Source organism: Numenius arquata, chromosome 9 (genome assembly GCF_964106895.1).
Source record: "Numenius arquata chromosome 9, bNumArq3.hap1.1, whole genome shotgun sequence".
Lineage (NCBI taxonomy): Eukaryota > Metazoa > Chordata > Aves > Charadriiformes > Scolopacidae > Numenius > Numenius arquata.
The window spans coordinates 40,012,382-40,037,801 of NC_133584.1; the positions used below are offsets into that span (position 1 = coordinate 40,012,382).

The 25,420-nt window shown below is 39.7% G+C and overlaps 1 protein-coding gene across 1 annotated transcript in view; it reads right to left on the bottom strand.

Annotated features, from left to right (window-relative positions):
* Window positions 1–1,043: 1,043 nt before the first annotated feature.
* Window positions 1,044–25,420, bottom strand: part of DLGAP2 (DLG associated protein 2) — a 386,067-nt gene continuing 361,690 nt past the window's right edge. Inside the window, exons 9-13 of the mRNA XM_074154150.1 lie at window positions 18,144–18,229; window positions 16,495–16,910; window positions 8,156–8,247; window positions 3,595–3,747; window positions 1,044–1,262 (exon numbers count right to left, since the gene is read on the bottom strand). Of these exons, the coding sequence (XP_074010251.1) occupies window positions 1,044–1,262; window positions 3,595–3,747; window positions 8,156–8,247; window positions 16,495–16,910; window positions 18,144–18,229 (966 nt within the window). The remainder of the gene's footprint in view (window positions 1,263–3,594; window positions 3,748–8,155; window positions 8,248–16,494; window positions 16,911–18,143; window positions 18,230–25,420) is intronic.

Genomic DNA, 25,420 nt, shown 5'->3' on the forward strand with positions numbered 1-25,420 from the left:
TTCTTAAACTGTTTACAACATCACAACTGGCATTTTAAACAAGCAAGATTTTTTTTTTTTTTTCTCAAGGATACCCTGGAAACTCAATTGATATAACATTTTGAGAGTTTGAAATATTACATGTAGCGCAGCTCTTGAAATGAAAGAGAGAAGGTTTATAAAATAAATGTTAACACATAAAAGAACTGTTAAAAAAGCAATGAGTGTTCCAAAGGAGCGAGTATAACTTTTTCTTTACACATCTTGCTACAGAAGATCTAACTTTTTAAGGCTTCCGTTTTCCTTTCACCCATCACTCAAGTCCTCTTGCATTATAATTTTGCTTAGGTGTCAGAGTGTCGTTATACTGCTAACAGCAAACGTTTCTCAGTGGGCATTCCCACCACCACCAGACTTGCACGCTTCTTGGTTTCTGATGAACTTTGGAGTTTTAGTGGCTGGATATCCCTGTTCATCTCCAGAAACTTGACATGACATGAGAGGCCTAATGTTATTTTGCAGTAACAAAGATGAGAAGAGTGGCAGAGCACATGGGTAAATATGAAGCTGGGTTCTAGGAAAAGAAACTGGAGGTCAGAGAGATAAATGGGTTCTTTCTTTCCTGCTCTTTACATTTGTAGCACCTTCTACTTGGATTAGCTAATGCCTCTAGTGAATGGTGAGATGCACCCATTTATAGTTTGTTATTCTTATCCCTAATTATCACACATTTTATAAAAATATAAATAACAAAAAAAGTAAGCTGGGTTCCATCTCAAGAGGTGTTTCTTGTTGTCCTCTGAGAATATATTGGATAAGTCAGGTCTTGACAAGCCCTATCCATTGTAGCTGATTGTAAGTCAGACAATAAATACAAAAAGAAGTCGTTCTTGCGGTGAGCTCAGCAAATTCTGAGGAAATCAAAAGCATTCCACTGTGCTTATGGCACAAAGAACACAACAGCAAGGGCATATTTAGTGGAGAGAATGAGACAAAAATTACCAGGTAAGTGACAAACTGTACAAGCATTTTGTTTAAAAAAGGAACTCTGCAGCATTCTGTCTTTAAAGCCGGGTTTGAGCCTCTGGGATATATATCTCGATGCTGTCTGCGCGCTCTGTGGCTGAATTCTGCCGGAAAGAGGCTGCTCTCTTCGCAGCCATTAGCCGTCTTCTGGCTTCTTGTCGCTGTCTGTCGGGTAGGTCCAGAGATTTTTCTCTCGTGATAGGGAATTTTCCTTTTGGGGGCTTCTTTGGTACAGGAGGAGGAACCTTTCTTTCTTCCTGCAACAGGGTATTAAAACCGAGGGTGAACTGCGTGTGGAAGGTACCGTCAGCAGAGCATGCAAATCGAAGACAAGAAATGCAAAATACTGGTTACATACATCAAGCATGCTCAATTTGTGCTCTCCAACCGGCTGACTAATGGAATAGCTACCCACACTAGGGGCACTGACAAAACCCTCTTGTTTCAGCAACCGCCACAAATTCTGCACTCCTGTGCCTTAAAAAAGACTATGCTTCCTTCTACCTTCCTTGTAGGTATCCTGCACATGCAACCTGCACACCTCACTGACGTACGAATTTGTTTAATTTTAGCTGACACATTATTACATTCATTATAAACAGAAACACACACTGGCTCTCCAATAAGAATTCAGCGCATCTGTGTGGTCTGATCAAGTGAAAAGACTGTCTAATATTAGCAGGACAGGATTTTTAATTAAATTAATCATACTGAGTTTCGCCTCAGCTGGATATGAGATAGCAGCTGTGTATACATGTCTATTAGTTTAGTCTCCTCTACGAATTGCTAAATGGAAACATGCAAGCACCAACCAGAGAGAGAACATAGGGCTAATTGTTCTGCTTGCCAGCCTGGACCATTTTAAAGAAAATTATATTGAAGAATTATCAAATTATAAAGCGCGAGTCAGTAGATTTTGGTACCAAAGTAGCTGTAAATTGCTCTGCAGGTTTTAAATCAAGAATTGTTTTGAAGTATGAAATTGATATTTTACTCCATTTAGAGACTGAGAAATATCATATAAAGGCCTTAAAAAGATTATGTGGAATCACAGAATCATACAATAGTTTAGGTTGGAAAGAACTCTGGAGGTGATCTCATACAACCCCCATTTCAAAGCCCACTTGAAATTAGATGCAACTTTGAAGTTAAAGCAGGTTTTTCAACATCATATTTAATACTGGACTGAGTAGCCCCAAAAATGGAGAATCCGCAACTTCTTATGTATAGCATGGTTATTATGATTGATCTTTCTGCTGTATCATTTCTTAAAGTAATAGTACTAGTCCAGAGTATGGGCTGTTCCTTATGGAGAACACAGTTAATTTGATACACAGCAGGATTCAAATAATACAAAAATTGAACCGATGCACCTATGGTTTTCAGACTCTTCATTGTCTGGTCTTTTTTTTTTAAAGTAATTCTGATTCTACTACCACAATGCATTAGCCAAGACTAAATAACTAAGGTTATTTAAGAACATAGTTCTACACTCTCAACTCAGCTGCAGCAGCCTAAGATGCTATTCCCCATGAGAGCAACTCTTCCAGTATTTACTTTCTCTACTTCCTGTTCTCAGCCAGAACATCAGGGCTCCACTCTTATTGTCCTATCTTAATTTTTTTTTTTTTCACTTTCAGTTATTTCCCTCTTAGGACCATCACTGTTGCTGTCACTATAATAATTTCTTACTTCCAGTTGTCACTAGTAAGCAAGAGTTGAAAACTCACCATCCACCAACCAGTTGGCTGAAAATTAAAATCCAAGAGGAGCATGAAGAAATGAAAGAGTTGTCAAAATGCCTCCTAATTCCTCCCAAACCAAACAAGTATTCACCTGAGGCCAACAGTACTGACTCAAACCAAATGCTGTCTTCATCTGACTGATACAATAATGAGCAAGGGAAGAGGGATAATCAAGGTGAGGGATGGAGCTCTAGAAAGGGGAAAGGCAGTTTCAGAATTACACGGCTTTTGTGGGCAATTTGCCACCTTTGGTTTATAAGCATCGTGGCTGGGGTGTCTCCCAGGCGGTGGAGTTACAGCACAGAGGTGCAGGCATTTTGCCAGAAGTACTCTTTGTCCCCCAAACTTTTGTGGGCCAAGCTTTAGTTTGACCCACGCTATGTTTTGCCACATGCTTTTATCTCACTCCTGTTCTAGTATCAGTTGTGCCGTGCGGGCAGGATTCAACTCTGTAGTGTTCAGTTTCGAGCTGCCCCAAATGTAGCAGAGTGCTGAGTTTACGTTGATAGACTTTTCAGAACTATTGTCCTCAGTCTGAATTAATCAGTACATATTTCAGTTTCAGTTTTAGCCTTTATCATGTGAATCCAAATAATTTGAACAAAAGTGTTATGGAGTGGACTGACTAAGCAAAATCCATTTGATTTGTTCTACAGTTCAGTCCAACATTGTTAAAAAGAAAAAAACCCTCACATCTGATGAAGGTTTCCGTGTATAAATTGGGCTGTGCCAATTAGATATTTTCTAGGGTTAGAAACCTATTGTATTTCACTATTGGATTTAACATAAGGAGACTGCAGGACTACAAATGGGGAGTAAATGGTATTGTCCATGGTCTGCTTACCTTCCTTTCAGGTGATTCTATTATTTTCCATTCATTGAGTTTCAACTGGTGCAGTTCATCAAACTTCATGCTGACGTCTTCAATTGAGAGCTGCAATAAGTCCCAGAAACCTGCTAGGTCCTGGGAAGTTGGTCTCGGCATGGCACTCGGGTCCTGTCATGCACAAAGGAGAGAATATGAATAAAAACCAATGTGTTTTGAGGCAGGAAAGGCATCGCACCAGATTACATTGCTACCGTGCTGAGGCTATGTGTGTGTTACAGCTGGGAGCTGGGGCTGGAAAGCTGTGCCTCCTACACAGCCCAAACATGAATGAGGTGGATGTCATACGTGAACCTTCCTGAATCGGTGGGGCATAGGAAGTTCCTCAGCACCATATGCTGTGCTGACCTGCGTTTCTAAAACGTAATGAGCTGACAGCCTGTGCCTGCTAATTATTAAAGGGGAGGGCAATAAGGTTCATATTCTAGCCAGCCTGAAGTCTTTCTAGTTAAAAATTACATTCACGATAGCTGATTAGAAGGCAAAACTAAAAATACCATGAAGAAGTTGTCAGCTTATGCTGAATTCCATGTTTACATTGTCTTATGTTTTCAAATGTATACATAAGGTATACAATTTTGATGGGGATGGCAGGATTTTGTTCTCCAGGGAGTTGGATCAAGTTCTGGAACTGGGAAGGCGCTGCCCCCAGGTACTGCGATTAAGCGATGTTATATGCACAAGACTTCATGGGGCAAACATTGGTGGTAACAATTTAGCAAGGTGACCCTTCATTTGACTATCAACCTGATGTCAATTCCATTAAAAGGTAAGATACAGACAACCCTATGTTCTACGAGCATCAGTACTAGTTCAAGAAGAGAGGTTTGTCACTTTAATGAAATAGGTTTTGATTTTTAAAGATCTCTGTGAAGATGATAGAGAAACGTCTCTTCCCTTCCAGAGCAGAAAGAAGCGGTTAAGATGGTCTACACAATGGAGTTGGGAGAGATGGAGTGGAAACCAAGCCAAAAAGATTCTGGATCTCCCCCTTCCTGGACAAAAAGCTGTAGTGACTAGTTTACCATGTTAGAAACACTGGTGTTATTGCTGAAGGAATTTTACAAATTTAGTGGACAAAGACATTTCAGATATTGAAGGCAACCCCACATAGTTGCCTAAAAACTGGGAGATAAGTCAGCATTTCTATTGAATTTCTGCCTCAAATTGCACATTTCTAGTGGTCTTACACTGGGAATTGCTACTCAAACTTGGGTTTGCAGATGCCACTGTGGGGGTGTGTGCCTGGAGCTGGGCATAACTATGTGTATTGTCACCCATACCTAAAGCTCTTTGGGAATCCAGGCCATGAATCAGCCTAAAAGCCCACCCCCTTAGAAGTCCTTTTCATTAGAAGAAAGTCTCCTTTTCATAGGGAGCTTCAGGGACTTAGCAGAACTGGCCACATAGATTATAGCAGACTTCTGGGAAACATGATACAACTCTAGGTTAGTGTTCACTGAAAACAACTTAATTGGGTAGATCCCAATTTACTCCAAAGCTATTTAAAATTTCTGTCAGCGGTATTAATTACTCTGCAGAGGTCAATATCTCAGGCTCCAGGAATCAACTCCCTGTGCGAAATTTGTCGGGACAGTCCCACAGCAACATATCTTATACTGCAGTCTTCTCTTCAACCTGGTCTCCTCGGTCCCTCTCCCCAGTTTCCTCTGAACATCCACAAAATGATGCCACTCATTGAAATGCCATTGCTTTCTGAATCAAGGCTAATTGCTCTTCTAGACCTTTGCTTGCCCCACTGCTCATCGTGTTTGGGAAGATCACAGCCTCCAGCACGGCTGCTCAGACAGGAGTGTGCGGTGCGTTGTCTGGACACAAGAGGGCTGCCTCCTGCTGCTATCGCTGATGGATCCGCAGCCCACGGATAAATGCTAGCGCAAACGATTACTATTACAGCTAACTAAGCTTTGAAAAGATTGGCTTAAACCTGTTTCTTCTCAGAAGCTGCTCATTTACTTGTATCTTATTTGGAATTCAGCTTTGCAGCCCTCCTTCTGAAGGAAGCCTAAAGCAAGCAAAAAGTACCTCACCCGTGCTCGAGCTGCTCTGTTTTTTGCCTGCAACCGTGACATATTGAGTGATGATCTCATGAGCTGAGCATGATCTGTGCTGACTGGAGTATGGAGGAGGACACTTCAAAGGAGAAACAGGGTGTTGCAAGAGATAATGTGAATAATGTAGAAGGGAGTAGTTATTAATCAGTGATGCTTTTCCCTAGCAGTTAGCAGGAACGGCACACTCTAGGAGATAGCCAGCCAGATTCTTGAAAAAAAAAAGCTTAATTGAACCTTACATTTTTATGAATTTACCCTAAGTGAGTCTTTGGCAAGAGATCTTAACCCAGAGCATAATCAAACATGTCCCTTGAAGTTCCCTTCACCCTTTAGAAAAGTCCATAGGCGATGGGTGAGTTCCCTGCTTCAATTCCAGTTTGAGTAAGCATATTCCTCTCCCTAACCCCTTGCTGCATCTTGAATTGGCAGAAGTAAATGTTCTTGTTCTTTTATCCTACATTTATGCTTACTGTTGTTGATGACTGCTAGAGAAACTGCTGTGTGGTAGCCCTGTAAGTGCTAGATGTTTTCAAGTCAGGGAATGCACTATCTGGCTGCTCTCTGGCAGCGTTCCCGTGGGGCACCGAGATGCTGCCTTAGGAGCATATGGAAGCCTGCTGTGGATACGCGCTAAGTGACTATTTAACAACAAACTCTGTCATTAGGCATGGGAAGAAAAACCTCAAAACATGAATGAGCTAAAGGTACAGTTCTGCAGTTGCTGCTTTCTGCAGAGCCCATTGCTGATTTAATGAAGCTAAAGAATATTCAGAGCCTAAATCTTCAGAGTGGGATAAAGCTGCTGTTATGGAGTTCAAAGGTTTATTATCCAAATAAGAAGGAGAAGAATAAAATCTTGCCAGTGCTGTCTGCAAAGCTGTAGATTTCTCCTTGTGCTCCTATTGCTTTTGCAGTAATGAATTGTTCGCACTTCCAAACAGCTGACGGCTGTGCTGAGCAGGAGCTGTGCTTCTTATTACAGTAATGCTCTCGAGCACAAGTGCTGGAACCACTTCAAGATAAATGAAGTGGAGTGGAGGTAAGGCTCTCCAAATCTTAGTTTGCATAGCTTAATCAATCAGGTAATGGAGGGCACTTTGAAATTTGCAGCGAGAAACTTTTAGACATTGATGAAGATTTCCTTGTTTCGCTATGAAACAAATGACTAGATAGGGAGCACACATGATGTATTTGATATTACAAACGTGGTCATCTCCTGCTTGCCTGACTTTGCATATTTCCTCCGTCATTCTGTAACAGCTATTAAAATTCTTGTTTTGACAGCCTTTGAAGTGGATAATTGGATTCTTTCCTAATAAGGACCATATATCTTATCATTTTCTATCAGAAGGTAGGACATTTTTGGCATGACTTCCTCAGTAAAATTTGATTGCAGTTTCAGGAATTCTGGATCTCTAACTTTATGGATGGAAAGTAGCAAGTAGGTCTCTGCAGAATGAATGTTTCACCTTAAAAATTTATGTGGCGAATACTAACAAGTAAAGAAATGTATCTAGCCAGACATATAGGTCATGTCTGCTGTCATGCATGCAACAGAATTCAGAGTTTTTAATATAAGAGGTGTAGGGACAGTCAAAAGGTGAAAGTTATGCTTGACTTTCAAGTGAGCCACAGAACATAGGTGCTCTACCACCAGCCATAGCTAGAAGAATTACATTCTTCTATTGATTAGTATTGTCTTGCCCCAATGTTTATATCACTGATGGCGGCTGTCATATTAATGAAGATAACATTTAGAATTGAATTAGTCTCTAATGAACTTCCAGAACAATAGCAGTAACTCTCACAAGTAATATACTGCATCTGTTCCTTTAGCCCTAGGACATCTTATATATAATTGGCAATGCAAATTATGAAACCCAATTTTATGAACACTATGCATATTCCTATTTCCAAGATCAGTCCTATTTTCAGGTAGGTAGAAAGCTGGATCACTTATTCTTTGCTATTCTGCAATTTTACTATTCTCCCTTACTGTAATGCAAAAAACTTCTTTCTTACCAGAAATATAGTTACTATTTTAGGGCATTACAAAAATAAGCCGTAATATTATGTCTCAGATTATGTCTCAGAAAACTTGCATTTGTTCCTTTCTCATTTTTTTTTAAATAAACACAGCAAAGAAAGAAAAGACAAAATGCAGCCAGACTGAAATTACTGACATTACGTTTCCTTGATAAAAAAATGCACTAACACCATACTTAAGGATTAAGTTAAAAAAAAAAAAAAAAAAAAAGAAAAAGAAGAGCAGTAAGAAAAAATGTGAGACATGAAAACGATATTTCAGAATGCTTCTGTCTTGGTGCACTACATTTGTTTTGGTTGTTGCTTTTGAAGTGAAAGTATTACATTCTAACATTTCAATTTATGTTTTGTGTGAATAGCCTTAAACTCTTCAAGAATGGCCGGACATGGTGACTTACCAGATTCTGCTGACAAAGCCAATAAAATTGCTGGAATTTCTGAGACATGAGGAGCTGAGCACTTCCAACAGCACTTCGGATCTTACCTAGGACTAAGCATACAGACAGCTTATTTAAATGCAAAATCGAGCTCAAAAAAACATGTATCTGAAATTACTGTTTATTTTATAAAGGAACCAAACTTTGATTTTGCTCTTTGTTATTATACACATAAAGTATTTTTGAAAAAAATGGAGATACAGAAAAGCTCTGTGGCACCTTACTCTTTGGCAATAACAAATGATAGATTAATAACTCAGAACAGCTAAGACTGTATTTACTTAAGGAAGTAGAAAAAACCCAGGGAATATAGACAGCTTCCTGAAGTGGGCATACATACATATGTTTTTGAGAACAATCTTAAATTTCAAAGTAAATGACAACCTTTCCCCCCCCATTTACATTTGCTCATGTAAATTGAAAGCTGTTGAAATAGTCTTGCCTCAAGAACCAGTTAGATGCCTGTTGCCTCTGATGCCAACGAGAGCTTTACATGTACCTAAGATAGTATCTTCTGGTTCTGCAATCACAAATGACTTCACCCAAATGAGTGGATGATCCCTGAGTGAGCTCTCGCTTTCCTGCCTGTTCTGGGGGTAAGGTTAATATAAACGCATAAGGATGAGATCCACAGAGGAATCATGTCTCTGAGACATGTCTTGGTACCTCCATAAGAGGTACCATTACCCAGGGAAATACACAAAGACCTAAGCAAGGAGCTTCAGACAAAGCGAGACACAATCTCACTCCAGGACTTTGCTGACTCATGATCAGGCCCACGGTTCTTTGGGCTTTCCCCACTGTCAGTGGACTTGCCATTTACAGTGTGCATAAACACCGAGGAAAGGGACCAAATTCATTTTACTTGACTTTGCTTCCAAGAGTCATCTGTCTAAATCAAAATTTCTGGATACTCTATAATCAATAATCTGAGCTCATCAGCTCAGCCACGTTAAGCATCTATTTTTACATGAGCTGAATCTCTTCTTGGAGATGCCTATTTCTTTCTATTGACTCGCTTATCCCTAGAAAACTAACTCCTCCTGGACTCCCACATTTGCTGGAATAAATACCATACTTTGGTACGGTATATACTTTCCTACACCTCCTTCCTACACTTCCTTTCCTACTCTTCCTTTCCTCCACATCCTTCTCTATGCTGAAAAAGCAACACTTTAAAAAGCATTATAGGCTGGGGTTTCAACGGAAGATTGAGTTTATCCAGCGAATTTCCAGATCTTTAAATAACGCTTAGGGGAAAGACAGAGAGAGGTAAGGGCAGGGGTGAGACAGGAATAACTCTTGACTTCCTTTATTTCAATTTGAGGAAACCAAATTGATAATTCAAACAAGATGCAGAGGGTGGAATGAAGCTACGATGGTACAGCAGACCTGATCTGCAGCCTGTGATACAGAAAACATTAAACTCTGGCAGGGTTTAACATTGTGCTGTTATTTAGAGTAAGTATAGGAGAGGTCTGAGTGGCATCTGGAAAAAATATTTTGAGAACAGGTAATACATTTTGATTGTGCTTTCTCTAGACCAGTGAAACATCAGCTTAATCACAAGAAGCAGTAAGAGATAATTTGGAAGTTTTGGAAGAAGGTTCCAGTTCTGTGGAAACATACAAACTCTGGGACTTTAAATGCATGTGTTAATTTGTAGAGCTATGCCTCTCAAACTCTGTTCCATTTTCTGTTAAACAAACAGTGCAGCTGTGCCACAACACTAAATTAAACAGCAATATGCATAATTCATCAGTCCTGTGTGGCACCATTTGTGAAAGGGTTAAGTGGTTCAGGGCTGCATGAGTAATTCACTGGGGTTTTGTTTGCCAAATGAAATAAAGCATTTTAATTGGTTTGGGGTTTTTGATCACCAAACCCCTCACTTTCCTCTGTGGAGTTATTGACATATGGAAAGCAATGTTTTGGGTGTTAAAACGTACAACCATACAAATACCTGAACAAAACCCATAAATTAAAAAAGAAATGTTTCATTTGATCTGAAACAAATTGCTTTGATTTCCTTTTCATAATTTTTAATAATGGCAAAGACTTATAAATGACAAACAGCCTTGTATCCTCCTTTTCCCTTGGTGCTCTATAGCTCAGGACATAAGACAAACTCCCAGGGTGGAGTCAGAATCCCTTCTTTCCTAGGATGGGGAATTACGTTATAGCAGGAATTGCCTGTTCCGTGCTGCGCTCAACTATTTACTGAGCAGAAAGAAAGTGAGGATGATTCTGTAGGCTGATGGTTGTAGTGCTTGTCTCATAGTGAATAAAGTTCAGTTTTAGTTTCCTCTGTTGAATTTTATATTTCAAATCTCAAATATATAGACTGAGTAAGGGGCACTGGTTTTAGCCCTACTGCAGAAACGTAGATCTTCACAGAATCTCTCTCTGACTCATGTTTTCTAGCAAATCTCACAGTTACCCCAACCCCCATATTAAGTAAACATTTGTTTTATCTTCATTATCCTGAAGGATCATGTCAAGAAGCTTTGGTGATTTAAAGCCCAGTCAGATGAGACAAGACTCAGGCACTGGCAATGCAGCATTTTGACGTGACACCCATCCTTCGGGGATGCAAAATGGTGGTTCTGGGCTACTTGCATGTGTCACTGCATCACAGTGGTGAATACACATGTATAATTACAGCCCGACCATTTACGAAATATCTAACTCTATTTCCATTTCAATAAGTAAATCAGACGTAATAAAACATAGAAGTTAGAATCTCTCATATTCATGCTACTCTGCTTTGCTGTAATTAAATTAAAGTATTAAAACACTTCAATTCATAATCTTTAGCACAATATTAATAGACAGCCAAAGCCTTGTTATTAATTTCATGCATTGGGGAATTATTCTGATGAGTGCAGATTGATTATCTCCATGAAAGAATGATGAATGTTAGAGACTGGAGAGATTGAGATGTTTGGTGATGCCTAGAAGATTTTGCTTGTAAATAAATGATGATAAAATCTACCAACACACATAAATACATATAATTTTCACACAATACATATACCTCCCTCCATTAAGATAATATTTACTCGAATGTGAGGAAAGACTCACACAACCTTGATTTGCTCCCTGAAGCATATAAAGCACTCAATTTTTGTTGTGTGGTCCTGTATGGCTTCGACTGAAGCCATAGAAAACCCTGACTTTAGTAGAAGCAGATTCAGGATTTATATACCAGTTAGAGATTGTGTAAGTTGCCTGTATACAACACGCACAATTAACACATTGGTGTCTTTTCCCCTGCAATAAGTATATTAGAAAATTGCAAGTAATATATATGTGTTCTACTGCGCGAGAAATGCTACAAAATCTTGCAACTGAAAATGGTTTCACATCACAAAGGTAGAGGGGGAAAAGGTAGATCTATATTGATGAAACCAAGATTATAGTCTGATGCTGTAACTCTGCTCTTGACAGGTTAAAAGCTTTGCTCAATTGTGCCGCTGCTGCACCAGCAATGAGAAACTACTAACAATCAATCTGCTTCTGGCATTCATTACTGTTTATTTAAATGATGTGTTTTAATTTAAATTTTCATTCCATTTGATTGTTCTGTATTTTTTCTATACTTGTAAATAAATTGCTCCACACACAATCTGAGAAAATATGGCTGGGCAAAAAAAGTATTCAAACTGGCACTTAGACCATCCTCCTAACTCAAAGCAGGGCATATTATTTGTCTAATCTCTAAACCTAAATTAGTAATCTTCAGAAACATCTGTCTTTTTCACTATCAACACAGCAGGTAGGCGTAATAATAAATGTATAGTGCTCAGAGTGAGACGACATTTTAGGACAGCAGAGCTACAAGTTGAGAGTGCTCTGGAGGGTAGGTAGAGCAATGGGGTCCTTGTGCACCAAGTGGGACTCGGTGCAAATTTGCTTTATGCGTTGCTCAATGGAGCTGAGTTCAAAGAGGAGAAAATTTGAGCAAAACAATATAAATGCTAGGAGGAATTCTCGGATTCCCCACTATGGGACTGTCTTTTATTGACTTTAAAGACTGTTTCAGGGCAATTAAGACATTCTGTAGTCATTCTCAACACTCCAAATGTAAATTTCAATAGCTCCTGAAGGATAAGTTTGTGAAAAGCATTAGGAAATTATGTTAGTAATTTTTCTTTGGATAAAGGATAACCCATATTTGGTCAAACACTTAAGAAAGCTTTTATGGATGATTAATTGACAAATATATTAAAATAAAGTGGTTATGGGGTGGTGTTTGTTTTTTTTTTTTCCCCCTGAAGTATGGGAGATTTAACTCTATATTTTCTGTTACTTTCTATGTATTCAGCTGTATTAGTAAAGCCCTTGCAGTTTTTGATATTTTTGATATTTCCTGCGGAAATATCAGCAAGGATTAGCAAGGAAAAATCCAGGATCTGTGGAATGAAGGGGGGAGAAGGGTTCACTCTTTCTAATGCCTTTTCTCCACTACAGATCACTGTACTATGTAGCTATGCCAGCAGAGCTCCTAATCATGATGCCGAAGATACCAGCAAAACAACCTTTCTGCTGGTATAGTTTATACTACAGTTAATTTTGTTGAACCTATCTTCGGATTTTCATATGAGAGTAAACTCTGCGTGGCTGTTCTCCGTTTGACTTGTGTACTGACATATTTCAGTGGCCAAGCATGTGGCATTCAGAAGCCCAGGATGTCTTCTGCTTCCCTCTGCCAGACCTTGCCTACAGGCTGGGCTCTCCCCCTCCTTACGCCGGTCTCCCTGCTCCCATCACAGAGCTCGTGGGTGGCAGAGTCTTGGCCCTCCTGGTCTTCAATAGCTTTGTGACAACTGAGAGTGTTTTTCTTGTCATCACCTACACACTGGTAATAGCCAAACACAATTTTCAGGGTGTAAAACTGAAACTCCAGTCAGCACCCTTGAGAAACACATATCTTTGCTTGAAGGCACCCTGCCGGTGCAAATGATCAGATGGTTTACCCTGGGAACAGTTACAGCCACATATATATTTTATATATATATCTATATATGTTATAATAAACACTGAGAACACAAATAACTGCCCCCACAAGCAATATATGAACTTTGCAGAGAGTCCAAAATACAATTCATGGCAACTGACCAAATAAACAAATTCTGTGAAAAGAAAGAGAGAGAGGTTATTTTTGCTGCAATGATTATCTTCTCCTTTTCTAAGACCTGATGAGTGAAGTTCTTAAAACAACATTATGGCAGAAAAGCTACAGTGAAAGAAAAAATCAATACAGCAATCAGACAGCTTTCTGTGATCTCAGGGCTATTGTGTTAACGCAGAAAATGAAATTGTTTTCTAAAACGCAGTTCTATTTTAACTCTTCCTGTGATTAAAACAAAATAGAAATGGTATCATAAAGACAGACTTGTCCTATGAGATACAAAGCTATATTTGGTCTTCAGGTACAATTAATATACCCAGGCCAAAAATAACTGATTCAGCATTAACAATGACAGTTTGAATGTGCAAACTTTGCTGTGAAGTGTTTTGGGAATAGTAGCTCCTGCTGGAAGATGGAAAAACAGATATAGTTGCTTCTGGATCCCCCATTTGCGTGTATTTTCTTCAGGGAACTGCCAAATGCTTAAATATGTCAAGATACATTTCATGCTGGGATATCATTAAACTTTAGTTCTTGTGGATACATACCTTTCAACTTCCATAGCTCAAACTGGGGATACAAAATATGTCAAAGACTCAACAGGAAAAAAATTATTCACCCTGCAATTTTAAAATACTGTGAAGCTCATTCCCTCAGCGAAAATAATTCTTTGATAACTTCCTTTCACTTGATGTAAGATATATTAGGTGAAGGGATACCATTTCAAAGATAATGCAATCTGGAAATTATTTGAGGAAGGTACCTTGGAATGAGTCACATAAAATAGAAAATCGGAAGTCTGGATATCACTTTTTAAAAATAAACTGAAGACAAACATCTGATTTTGGGTACGCTATATAGACCTATTCTGTAACAATTTCTCTAACCTATAGGGAGGTCACAATGTTCCCCCAAACACAAGTAATTAACCTATTTTTGTTAGTTTGGAAAGGGGATTTCAAAGGTGCATTTCTGTTGTGCTTTAGTAACTCTATATCAAGGAATTGCTCTTTTTTTTTCTCTTAGAGAGTCACTGCAGACGGGGAAACAAAATCCTGATATTCCATTTTGTTTTCTGACTGAAATGTTCTAGGTTAAAAGGGTGCCGCTAACTCCAAATACTAACAAAAATTGCTGAAGACTTCATGTCCTCTGTACAATTTCCTGAAAACTATCTTCCTAATTGCCGTTTCCCCCTTGCAGCAAGGTGTTTCAGTGTATTTCTGGAGTGCAAGAGCATAGCTTCACATGGTGGGAGGGAGGGTGGTTCTGCACCGGGGAATGGGTAGCCAGCTAAAATCAGCTTCTACAGATTTTCCTAACGTAGCACACAGCTTCATATCCCGGAGAATACCACCGCTACCTCCCCGTCTGTGCCTCCGAGTGAGGAAGGAATACTGACGTGAGAGCGATTCCACTGCTCATTTCATGTGGCTGCAGATTTGATTAGGGCTGTGCAGGAGGAAGAGCTTGCAGGGAGAGGAGGTAGGAAAAGTCCACCCCTTACCTGCAGAGCCCTCACTGCCCTCCTAGGGAAAGAGAGAGTAACAGCCTCTGTGTTTCTCCCCTTTGTTCCATAATAATTTTACTTTTTCCAAGGAGATTAAAGTCTTGTTCTTCAAACATCTGCTTCAGAGAGTAAGCACTGATGTCCCCACATCAGGAACAAGCAACCTTAGAAGCAGGTGCTTTGAGATACTTAATGACGGCAGAGAAATGACACTATTCAGCAGTGCAAAGATTTGGGGAATTGAAAAATAAGACGTATATGATAAAAAGAAGTATTAAAAAAATAACCATTATGAAAGAAAGCTTGGAAATCCTCACACAGCCTAAACAAAGCAAAATATTTTGTTATTCGTACTTTAACAGCCCCTAGAAGGGTATTAAAGTCTTCACAGTGTCAATGCAAAGGTAAAATTCTCAGCTCAGCTCTGCCGTGATGAAAATAAGGACAAAAACCTACACTCCAGAAAGCACTGGAGGCTGAAGGAAGAAAAACATCCTTATGCTTTCCCCCTCCCCAAATCCTATGCTGTTACTTGGCAGACTTGCACACAATATAGTGGAGAAATATGACTGTAAAATAAAAAAAAAAAAAAGATGAGGTAAAAATGTAGACATTCTTTCTTTTGAAAAGGTCAGCGCAAGAAATAGAAATTGGCCTTTTAGTCACCATGCAGGCCTGGCCCAAGACCTGGGGGTAGATCATAGCAAGAACTCATTGAGGGGGAAAAAAGACAATCAGGAAAGCGTATTGGGAGGCAATGGTGAGATTCGTGAGAGTGCAAGAAAAGATGCTAGTAAGAAAACTTAGTATGAACTAATTTGTGATCTGAGAAAATCTAGTCTGAGACAATAATTCAGATTGGCAGGGATTGAAATATTTATAAAACTGAGCCTGAAGAACAAGGATAATTGACCTCAGAGGGAATCACAGGGAGCTGGCTACTGAGTGCTAGGACCACTTTGATATATTACTATCATTAGTGCTGGCTTGGATTTTGTTCCAAAATAGTCTACATTATTTTTCACTTTACCCCATCACTCCTTTCAAGGTGTCCACAGGACGTGAGAGAATAATAATGATTCTTGACAAAACCGTAATAAGAAAATGCAGCTGAACTACCTAACATTGCACATGCCTGCGTAACTGCAGAAGGGCTTTAACTATTGTTCTTGCCTACTCCTTTCTGTTCTTCCAACAGACCCTTTCTAGGGGTGCAGAAGTGCCTGTAAAGGGATGAAAACCATTTTAAACATGACTGTTCTTTAATAAGAGGCAAATTCTCAGGTTTCAGGAAAATGGCAAAAAAAGGTTCATGTAGGACCACCTTGTGTGCTCCGGCAAAGGGTCAAGCACTGAAGCCACAGAAGTGAGTGGAAAGAAAGTGTCAGAGTTGGAGCTGTGGATGGAACTATCTATTGCACCATTTGAGCCATATCTAATACCAGACTTTGGCTCCTCAACTACTTCCACAGACCCTGACTCTGGGAAATGCCACCTTGCACAGTCAGTTGCAGAACAGGAGTCTTGTATCTAATGGTTCTGTAGAGTGTATTTGGTACTACAAAACGAGTAAGGAAAAAACAGACCACAACTTCATCCTAACAGATTTCTTATTTTAGCAGACATCTATAAGAAAAAATACCAAAATGTTCTTACTTTCTTCAGAAAGATCATTTTCTTCTGCTTCTCTTTCCATTTCTTTACACCATCCTTCCATTCTCTTAGTTTCAGTATGTAGCAACTTCATAAACCAAGATCCGTCTCGTCGACAAGGTGACATCCGACCAGTTTCTACTGTCTCAATGGCTGGCTCTAGCCAGGGTTCTGGCGGTGGAAGGTTTGTGGTGTCAACTGGGGTCCTATAATCTTCTCTGTAACTGAACAGTCCCTGTGTCCGTACAGTTCTCACTGCGCTGTATTGGGTGGGTGTGCTGGGCTCTGAGTGCTGCTGGAACGACGAGCCAAACTGAAGTCCCTTGTCCTCCATGGTGATGTGTCCTGGAAAGCCCTCAAGCTCCAGGTCAGCCTGGACAGCTGCTGTTACACTGTTTGAGCGCTTGAATCGTCCGTGTCTTGATGAAGAGGGAAGAAAGAAAAGAGATAAAAATATATAAATACATATGTGATTATACAGAGGCATAGAATAATGTTTCAGTGAACGGATTCTGGTTTCCTCCTTGGACTTTATGCTAAGTATTTTTTCTTTGTACATATCTCACTAAAATAAGACAGTGACTAATAACAGAGAGGAAAAGCCAAAATACATAGTGGCATCATTGATCTGAGTAAAGATACAAAAGAAAATCATTTAAATTATCTCTGGAAGCAAGTATTGATTTATTCTCATACTACAAAATACCATGTATCATTACTAAATGAACTGGAAATAATTAGCAGAACTGCAGGGTTTCGTCTTCTGATAGAAGTCCATAAAGTATAGGTGCAAAAAAAGTCAAATATTAAGAACTGTAATTAGATAAAATCTGAAAATCTGCTAAGTTAGGACTATTGAGAATCCTTTAATAAAAGAAAAGTAGTAGCAGCAGGCTTAAGACTGTGGCATTTTTTACTTGCCTCATTGGATTGCCATTAAATGTTGATTTTCTATTGTGATATGCCACCGAATAATGACATTTTAGAAAACCTTTATGTTAAAAAGTTAGATAGAGAAGTAAAGATTATTTGTGAAATCTTTTCACATCTGAGTCTATTGTTTCAAATTACTTCTGGTCAATGATAGTAAAAGGCAATTAGCAGCCAGATACTGTCTGACAGCTGCCGTGAAATGAGATAACGGTCCCAGTCCAGTACTTAACAGGCAGTGCCTGCCAGGGATAACCCGTGGGTTAGTACATTGGCCAGCAGTTTTACAAAGCTAGAGAAGGACTGAACAAGCACAAAAGCTGATTCTAGATTAGTATAAAGGTACCATGGGTTACATCCTAACCATTATATCCCCCTGGGTGGACTGGGAAAGCCTGGAGGAGCATGAGGGATCCTATCAAAGGAAGAATATTCCATTATACAGCTTTTTGCATTTTTTTTACGAATAATGAAATTATATTAATCCACTACTTTCAACCTTTCACTTCCTTAGTTCCAATTAAAAACTGGAAAATTAACTAAATATTAAGCGACTGCTAAGTAATCTGTACAAATTTTATCAAATGACCAGCATGCCTATAAGAAATTTGGCTTTGTGAATTATTTAGGAGCAGCACTTGACAGATGTTTGTTATTAACTCTGTTTACAAATGTGCGTTGTGTTATGAAAGACTACAGATTTTTGTACATGCTTGAATTACCGTTTTTCATCTTCCACTTGCACTCCAACAGAGTGGTATTCCCGTAGGCCTCTGCTTTCAGTATCTGAATCAGTTGCTGTTTCCACCTAATTCAACACAAAAGATACATCTGCAGAGTGAGCACCGACAACTCAGCACTATTTCTACCTGCACTCATTCAAAATTAATTATATATTTCCTATCTTACTGCTAAGAAACACCTAGCACAGTAAAATAAACGAAACAGGTATTCAGCCTGGTATCATTGTTTTGGTGCTGTGTTTTATAAAGCTTTGCACAAGTACTTCTGTTCTGCTGTGTAATTCCCTATTTCAAACCTAAGCAGATGCAATTACTCAGTTCAGTGGACGCAGGGAGTATGCTGGGTCTGGAAGAGATGTTCTTAGAACGAGGAATCCACAGGATAGCCCCTTTTTATATTATTATAAAACAGTCTCATTATGGTCCTTGATTTACAAAATAAAATAAAATCTCAAGTAGCCCCATAAACTTGCAAGTGATAAAAAGAAATGCCGCAATGAAATTTTATCGACAACTGCGTTGACAAATATAGAACCATTTAAATGACGTGAGGGATACAGCAGAATGCCATCTCTCACCTTTTTTAATAACATGGTCCTGAAAATGCTGTATCAAGCAAGTAATTTATGCACTTTTTATAGTATTCCCATCTGAAATACGCTTACCAAAATATATTCACAGTAGAGTTTTCTTCATAACTGAGACCACATTGCTTTTGCAAGTTTCTGTGGGATTTTATGTAACACTCCCCACCACCACACCGCCCCCAAGTCTTTGACACAGACATAACGAGTGCTGCAGTATGCAAATTATACAGAACCAAGGGAGAGTCAGGAAAAAAGAAACACAGTAGAGAAGACTTCCTTTTGAATGATATTTTCACTGTTAAAAAAATAATATCAGCAATCAGTTTTTCAATATGCACACTCCATGTGTGCATTCAAAGAGTATATCCTATGATGACAACAGGGTAACTTTCCCCCTTGCAGCTGTCACAGGCATCTCTGGAAGGAGCCCAATGGCCTTTGCAGCTTCTCTCAGCTGCACAGTCCCAGTCCCACCAGGTGTCTGGAAGGATGCAGACAGAAGGGGGAGGAGATGGGAAATGAATGTACATGTGGACTATACTTCTTGAAGAAGAAGCCAGTTGCTGGTAACTTCTCTTTCCAACTTCAAGCAGTAGTTCCATGTACATTTGCATAGAAGAGAATTCCAGCCAGTAATCAGTATACATTCGTATTTACCTGGATGTATGTCTTGGAGGTGTTCATGAAAACAGCTGGTGCAGGAACCCTTTGGTAAATATTAATGGCATACTTGAACTGTACGGTGTAACATGAGGCACAGGTTTGTCAAAATCTCCGGATATCAGTGTGGCAGCTATCAGGGAAAGACACATTTCCCAGTGATTCCATTTATTCTGCATGAGGTCGAGGGGAAAGCATGCGCTGCTGTCTGTTTCCACCTCGGCAGTTGCACAGAAGCTGGCTATATTCACTTGGATGGGCAGCGCATTGAGAGAATTAAGATATCAGTCTTGGTAACAGTCTCCAGGATTTGGTATCGTCAGTATAAAAAGAAAGATCCCTCTTGACGTTGGCAGTGAAAAAAAAGCCTCAACCACAGAGGTAGGCAACTTGGAGAAAAAAAGAGGCACAACAACCAACCAAAAAACAGGCAAGTTGGTTTCCTAGTTAAGGTAGCTCTTGGCAGCAATGTAGGTGAGAAGCTTAAGCTGTACCGTGAGGGTCACCCTCTCCTGAAAGAACATTGCTAGAAGTAGAACAGCTATAAGGTCCAATTTCTTAGCGCAAGAGACATCTATCAGGAAAGACACTATTATTTACAGCATAGAAGGGTCCAAAAGAGTCTTTAATAGTAAATTCAAGTCTAAGCGAGGGACTAGTCATGGAAACAAAGTACTGGCTGTGACAGAGGGTTAGAGGATGAATCTTCTGCAGAATATATGTTCAAAGTAAACACAGTGGAAGGTAATCATGTGAACAGGCAGAATGTCCCAGTGATGAGGGCAATACCTCTCAGGGCAGTGACACAGGGAACAGGGTTTTCCTTTTATATCTCCTGCCTCAGAAGTTTGACAAATAATGGACAAAACTGCCAACCTGGACATTATGAACAGTATGTAGTCAGGATGATTTTGAGGCTGTATCTCTCTCCTTAGAGAAGCAGGAGAAAATGCCAAAGTACCACGACCAGTTAGTCAAAGGCTGGAGAAGAGACTGGGCCTTTGTGCACAGCTTACATGGCAGTGCTTCTGACAATGTCTAATGACAGTGTAAAGGAAAGTCACAGCATAACCGATAGCGAATGGCAATCCCAAGGCATGGAAAGAGTCATTGACTCTGGGTTCTTGAGGCTTCTTCACACAAGGTAAGATGCTGATGCTGATGGCATGATGAAGTCAGCACGCGTGGGTTTCTCTGGACCACAGCTAGGATTGTGTCGGACAGGCAACATGGTTCCACTAAAGGCAAATTTTGCCTGATTAATTTGGTGGCCTTCTACAATGGGATTACAGCATTGGTAGATAAGGGAAGAATGACTGATATCATCTACCTGGACTTGTGGAAAGCATTTGATACTGTCCCACACAACATCCTTGTTTCTAAAATGGAAAGACATGGATATGATGGGTGGACTCAGTGGATAAAGAAGTGGCTGGATGGTCACACTCAAAGAGTGTGTCTTGATGTCCCTATGTCCTTGTGGAAACCAGTGATGAGTGGTGTCCCTCAGGGGTCTGTATTGGCACCAGTATTATTTAAAATATTTGTTGGAGACATGAACAGTAGGATTGAGCGCACCCTCAGCAAGCTTGTGGATGACACCAAGCTGAGTGGTGTGGTAGATATTCCAGAGGAAAAGGATGCCATTCAGAGGAACTTTGAGAGGCTAGAGAGGTGGGCCTGTTCCAACCTCATGAAGTTCAACAAGACCAAGTGCAATGTCCTGCCCCCCGGTTGGCACAACCCCAAACATGGACACAGCCTGGGCGATGAGTGGATTGAGAGCAGCCCTGAGGAGAAGGACTTGGAGGTGTTGGTTGATCAGAAGCTCAACACAATCCAGCAATGTAAACTTGCAGCCCAGAAGGCCAACCGCATCCTGGGCTGCATCAAAAGAAGCGTGGCCAGCAGGTTGAGGGAGATGATTCTCCTCCTCTGCTCTGCTCTCCCACCTGGAGTGAGACCCCATCTGGAGTATTGTGTTCAGCTCTGGGGCCTCCACCATAAGAAAAACATGGACGCGCTTGAGCGGGTCCAGGAGGGCCACAAAGATGATCAGAGGGCTGGAGCACCTCTCCTATGAGGACAGGCTGAGGGAGTTGGGGTTGTTCAGCCTGGAGAAGAGAAGGCTCCAGGGAGACCTTATAGCAGCCTTCTAAAGGGGGCCTACAGGAAAGATGGGCAGCAATGCCTTATCAGGGAGTGCAGTGATAGGACAAGGGGTAACAGTTTTAAACTGAAAGAGGGGAGATTTAGATTAGATAATAGGAAGAAATTCTTTACTGTGAGGGTGCTGAGACACTGGAACAGGTTGCCCGGGGAAGTTGTGGATGCTTCATCCCTGGAAGCGTTCAAGGCCAGATTCGACAGACTCTTGAGAAACCTGGTCTAGCTGAAGGTATCCCTGCCCATGGCAGGGGGGTTGGAACTAGATGATCTTTAAGGTCCCTTCCAAACGAAACCATTCTATGATTCTATTCTATTCTATGATTCTATTGAACTGGGTCCAAGGAAAGGACCAACATTGTTACTTCCATTTGTGGGATTGTTGATCAAGATCCTTGAACTTGTTTGGATGAACTGCAGCTCCAGATGATGGTTTCAGTGATGCGGGCACAGGTTCCACAGCATTACAAGCCTGAAGGTTTAACAAGGGAAAAGAGGCTTATAGGTGGCCAGGCTGAAGAAGCTGAGCAGATGGGAACACAGGATTCATTAGGGTCTCCTGTTCTCCCACATGCTTCAGCAAGGAGGGACAGGACATTGTGTGCCAGACAAAATCTTAGCTGAAGCCAGACAAAAGAAACCAAGCTGACATCTCCCCACATGTCAGTCTTTGCCTTCAGTTCCTTCTAAAGCATTGCACTGCCTTTGTAGAGTGATATCCTTAGGATGACCATTTCTACACCCAATGCTCCTTGGGACTACCGAATGAGTCCTGGGGGATGATGTAGAGGGCAGATTGCTGGCCATGGAAATACGCTAAGGAAGGTCAGTGGTATCATACCTGTCGGGTTAACATACAGCTAGTGACACTGTGGAGGTGAGCAATGGTCAATGGACAGAGAAGATACTTTTGTCTTCCACGAGGATGTCTCAGCATCTCAGACATCGTGCTGTTGGAAACATGATGGTCTAAAGATATAGATAACATCAATTTGGTCAATTGATGTTGTTGGAACAAAGCAGGCAGACTGGCAACACACACTTTTCTTCTGTATTGCATATCAAAAGCATATCTGTTTCTGCCAACTACATTGTTTGGTGTAGTAACAGACAGTAGGTCTTCTTTTGAACTCTGCTTCTGATGTGTGGAGGCAGATTTCCCTTTTATATACTGGATGGGCTGGTATTTTTCCATTGACGCAACACATCGAGAAAAAGTCTGTTTCATTTACCTGTTATCAAGTGCCTTCTTATTGATATTTCACCTAAAAGTATAACCTGAATAATTTGCCAATATGCAATTGACACCTAGAATTTACAGCATGAATGAAGTAATCTGCTCTAAAATTTTATTCAAAACCAAATTATCATGAAAATGATGGCCCAGGTATCAAAATAAAATTACATTAGTTACCTCTAAATACAAACCTTTGCCAAATTATCCTTCTCTCCAGCTTGCCAAGGCTGACACTGACTAAATGACCTGATGATTGCCTTCATATTTTAATGCTTTCATTTCCTCACTGTGCCTTGTGGCAGCAGGAGAATGCCAATTTTTGTGTGTGTGCAATCTAGGATTGCAAATATTGTAACAATCAACAACAAAAAAAAATAGACCTGGAAAATTATGGCAAATGCCAACACAAGTAAAAGTGGGAAATAACAAAATAATTTGCACTCACAAAGAAACAAATGGACAAATAAATTGCATTTCTGAATGACACATAAAGTTTCCTGCTAGAAGACAGCAGGAAACTCTTTAGATTTAATCAGATTGGCCAGGCTAGATTCAAATGAGCAGAGAAGAAAAAGTAATACATTTGGTTTGATTGTGTGGCTCCAGAAACTCAAATAAGACTTAATAAATCTGTTGCTATTCTCCATGATTCATTATTGTTTTAATACTTGCATGGGTTCTAAAAACCTTAATATTTGCAAATCAGCCCACAATCTCAGTAAAGCAAAATAATGTGACAAATTTTATATCTATCTGGTTATAAGGGAGACTCACACAGAAGAGGAAACACAAAAATAGCCAGACACTGACCAAAAGCAGAAGAAAGGAGATCTAATATAGAAGGTCATCTCCCTCTCTCCTTGCAAACAAAGAATTAAGACTCAAAATTTATCAGTTTATGCCATGAAAAATGTTCTTTTATGGGCTTATAGTATTTTCATAAGGTTTATAATATTAACAGTAAATGTAATTTTGAGATTATTTCTATCTTACTTGTCTTACCTTTCACAAAGGCAAAACACCCCCCTCCATGTTTTTTGCTGCCATTACAAGGAGCAGACAGTCCTATGAATCCTCTGTGATCAGTCACACTATCAGATACTGGCGCTGACTTGGTAATAAATGATCCACAAGTTAATTATACTAACAAAAAATAATTTGAATAAATGCAAATCACTATTGCAAATAACTTGCTTGTTATAACCAATCCTGCTTTGTTTCTAGGCACTCATTATAGAAAAGGATGCATGAACTGACTAAATTATTCCTTCAAAGTATTTACTAAGCTTTTTTATCTGATAATTTTAACTACTTAGAAGCAACTTTTATTTCTGTATTAAAGTATTATTCTGCTCTTAAACATGAGCACTGCAACATAACATTGTAGTGTCCTAAAAATTCCAGTTTAAGCTTCCATACATACTGTTGCTAAGGGAGGCTTGAAGTTAATATATTCAATGCATAAGAAAACAGATTTTAACCTGGTGCCTTTTGCTTCTCCCTCATAAGCATCAGTAATAAGAGTCCTTCAGGCCACATTATCTCTCCCCATGCAACTTCACTGCCCTCAATGGGTTTTTGCTGCTGTGACCGATTTGTTCTATAATTAGAATTTAATAAACAATCTCTCTGATGATGCACAGGAAGGGAAATAATTCACCTTTCCTCACTTGCATAGGCTTTTCTGTAATAACAAGAGTAAAAAAGGGAAGAAAACACTACATTTGACACTAGATCAAGTACATGTAATTGTGAATGCAGATAACCATTCTTAGGCACAGGGAGATCTCATTTGTATGCAGTGACTTCAAAGTAGGAAAAATACTTCAAAAATACCTACAGTACTAACTGCTACTGCTTTCCTTAACTGATAGAATACTTTTATCAGCCAAAAAACATATACTCTTTCAAAATAATTTTTAGAAACACACCAAAATAAGCCTACACTTTCATGCTTGAGTGATTTTTTGTGCCTCACCACAGGGCTCCATTTTGCTACGCCACTACTTCCCAGCAGAACATCTGGACTACTCAAACACATTTGCGTAGCACAGTAAGTGCTAATTACCACAAGAATATCCTACAACGGGTTGAAAACTTCCACTGGTCTTTTAAGAAAGCACTTTTTGCTAAAAATGCATGCCAGAGTTTAGAAACAGGATTTTGTGTCAAGCTAATATGAGATAGCAACAACAAAATAATGCACACAGCAGTGGTTGCTCACAACTTCTTTGGTGCACTTAATGCTGTGGCAAATTGTTCTGAACCAACAAATATTCTGCAAGGCAGCAATCTGTGTCTTCCCCACTTTCAATGTTTCATTATGTTAGATGGCAGTTAAGAAAACGAGCAACAGTAATTTGTGAAAAGAGTAAAAAATTAGATGGCTTTAAAATAACCATAGCTTTGTTTTAACTATAATTCCAGCTGCTAAACTTTTTGAGAAATGAAGAGGCCAAAATGCAACCAGTGACTGGGAACTCTGCAGATCAGCTAAGCCTGTATATTCTGACTCATATATATACATATATATATGTATATAGGTCAATGTTAACGCTAAAGGGCAGGTTACAGCCTCTGTACCCACGAAAGTGTTACCAAAACTT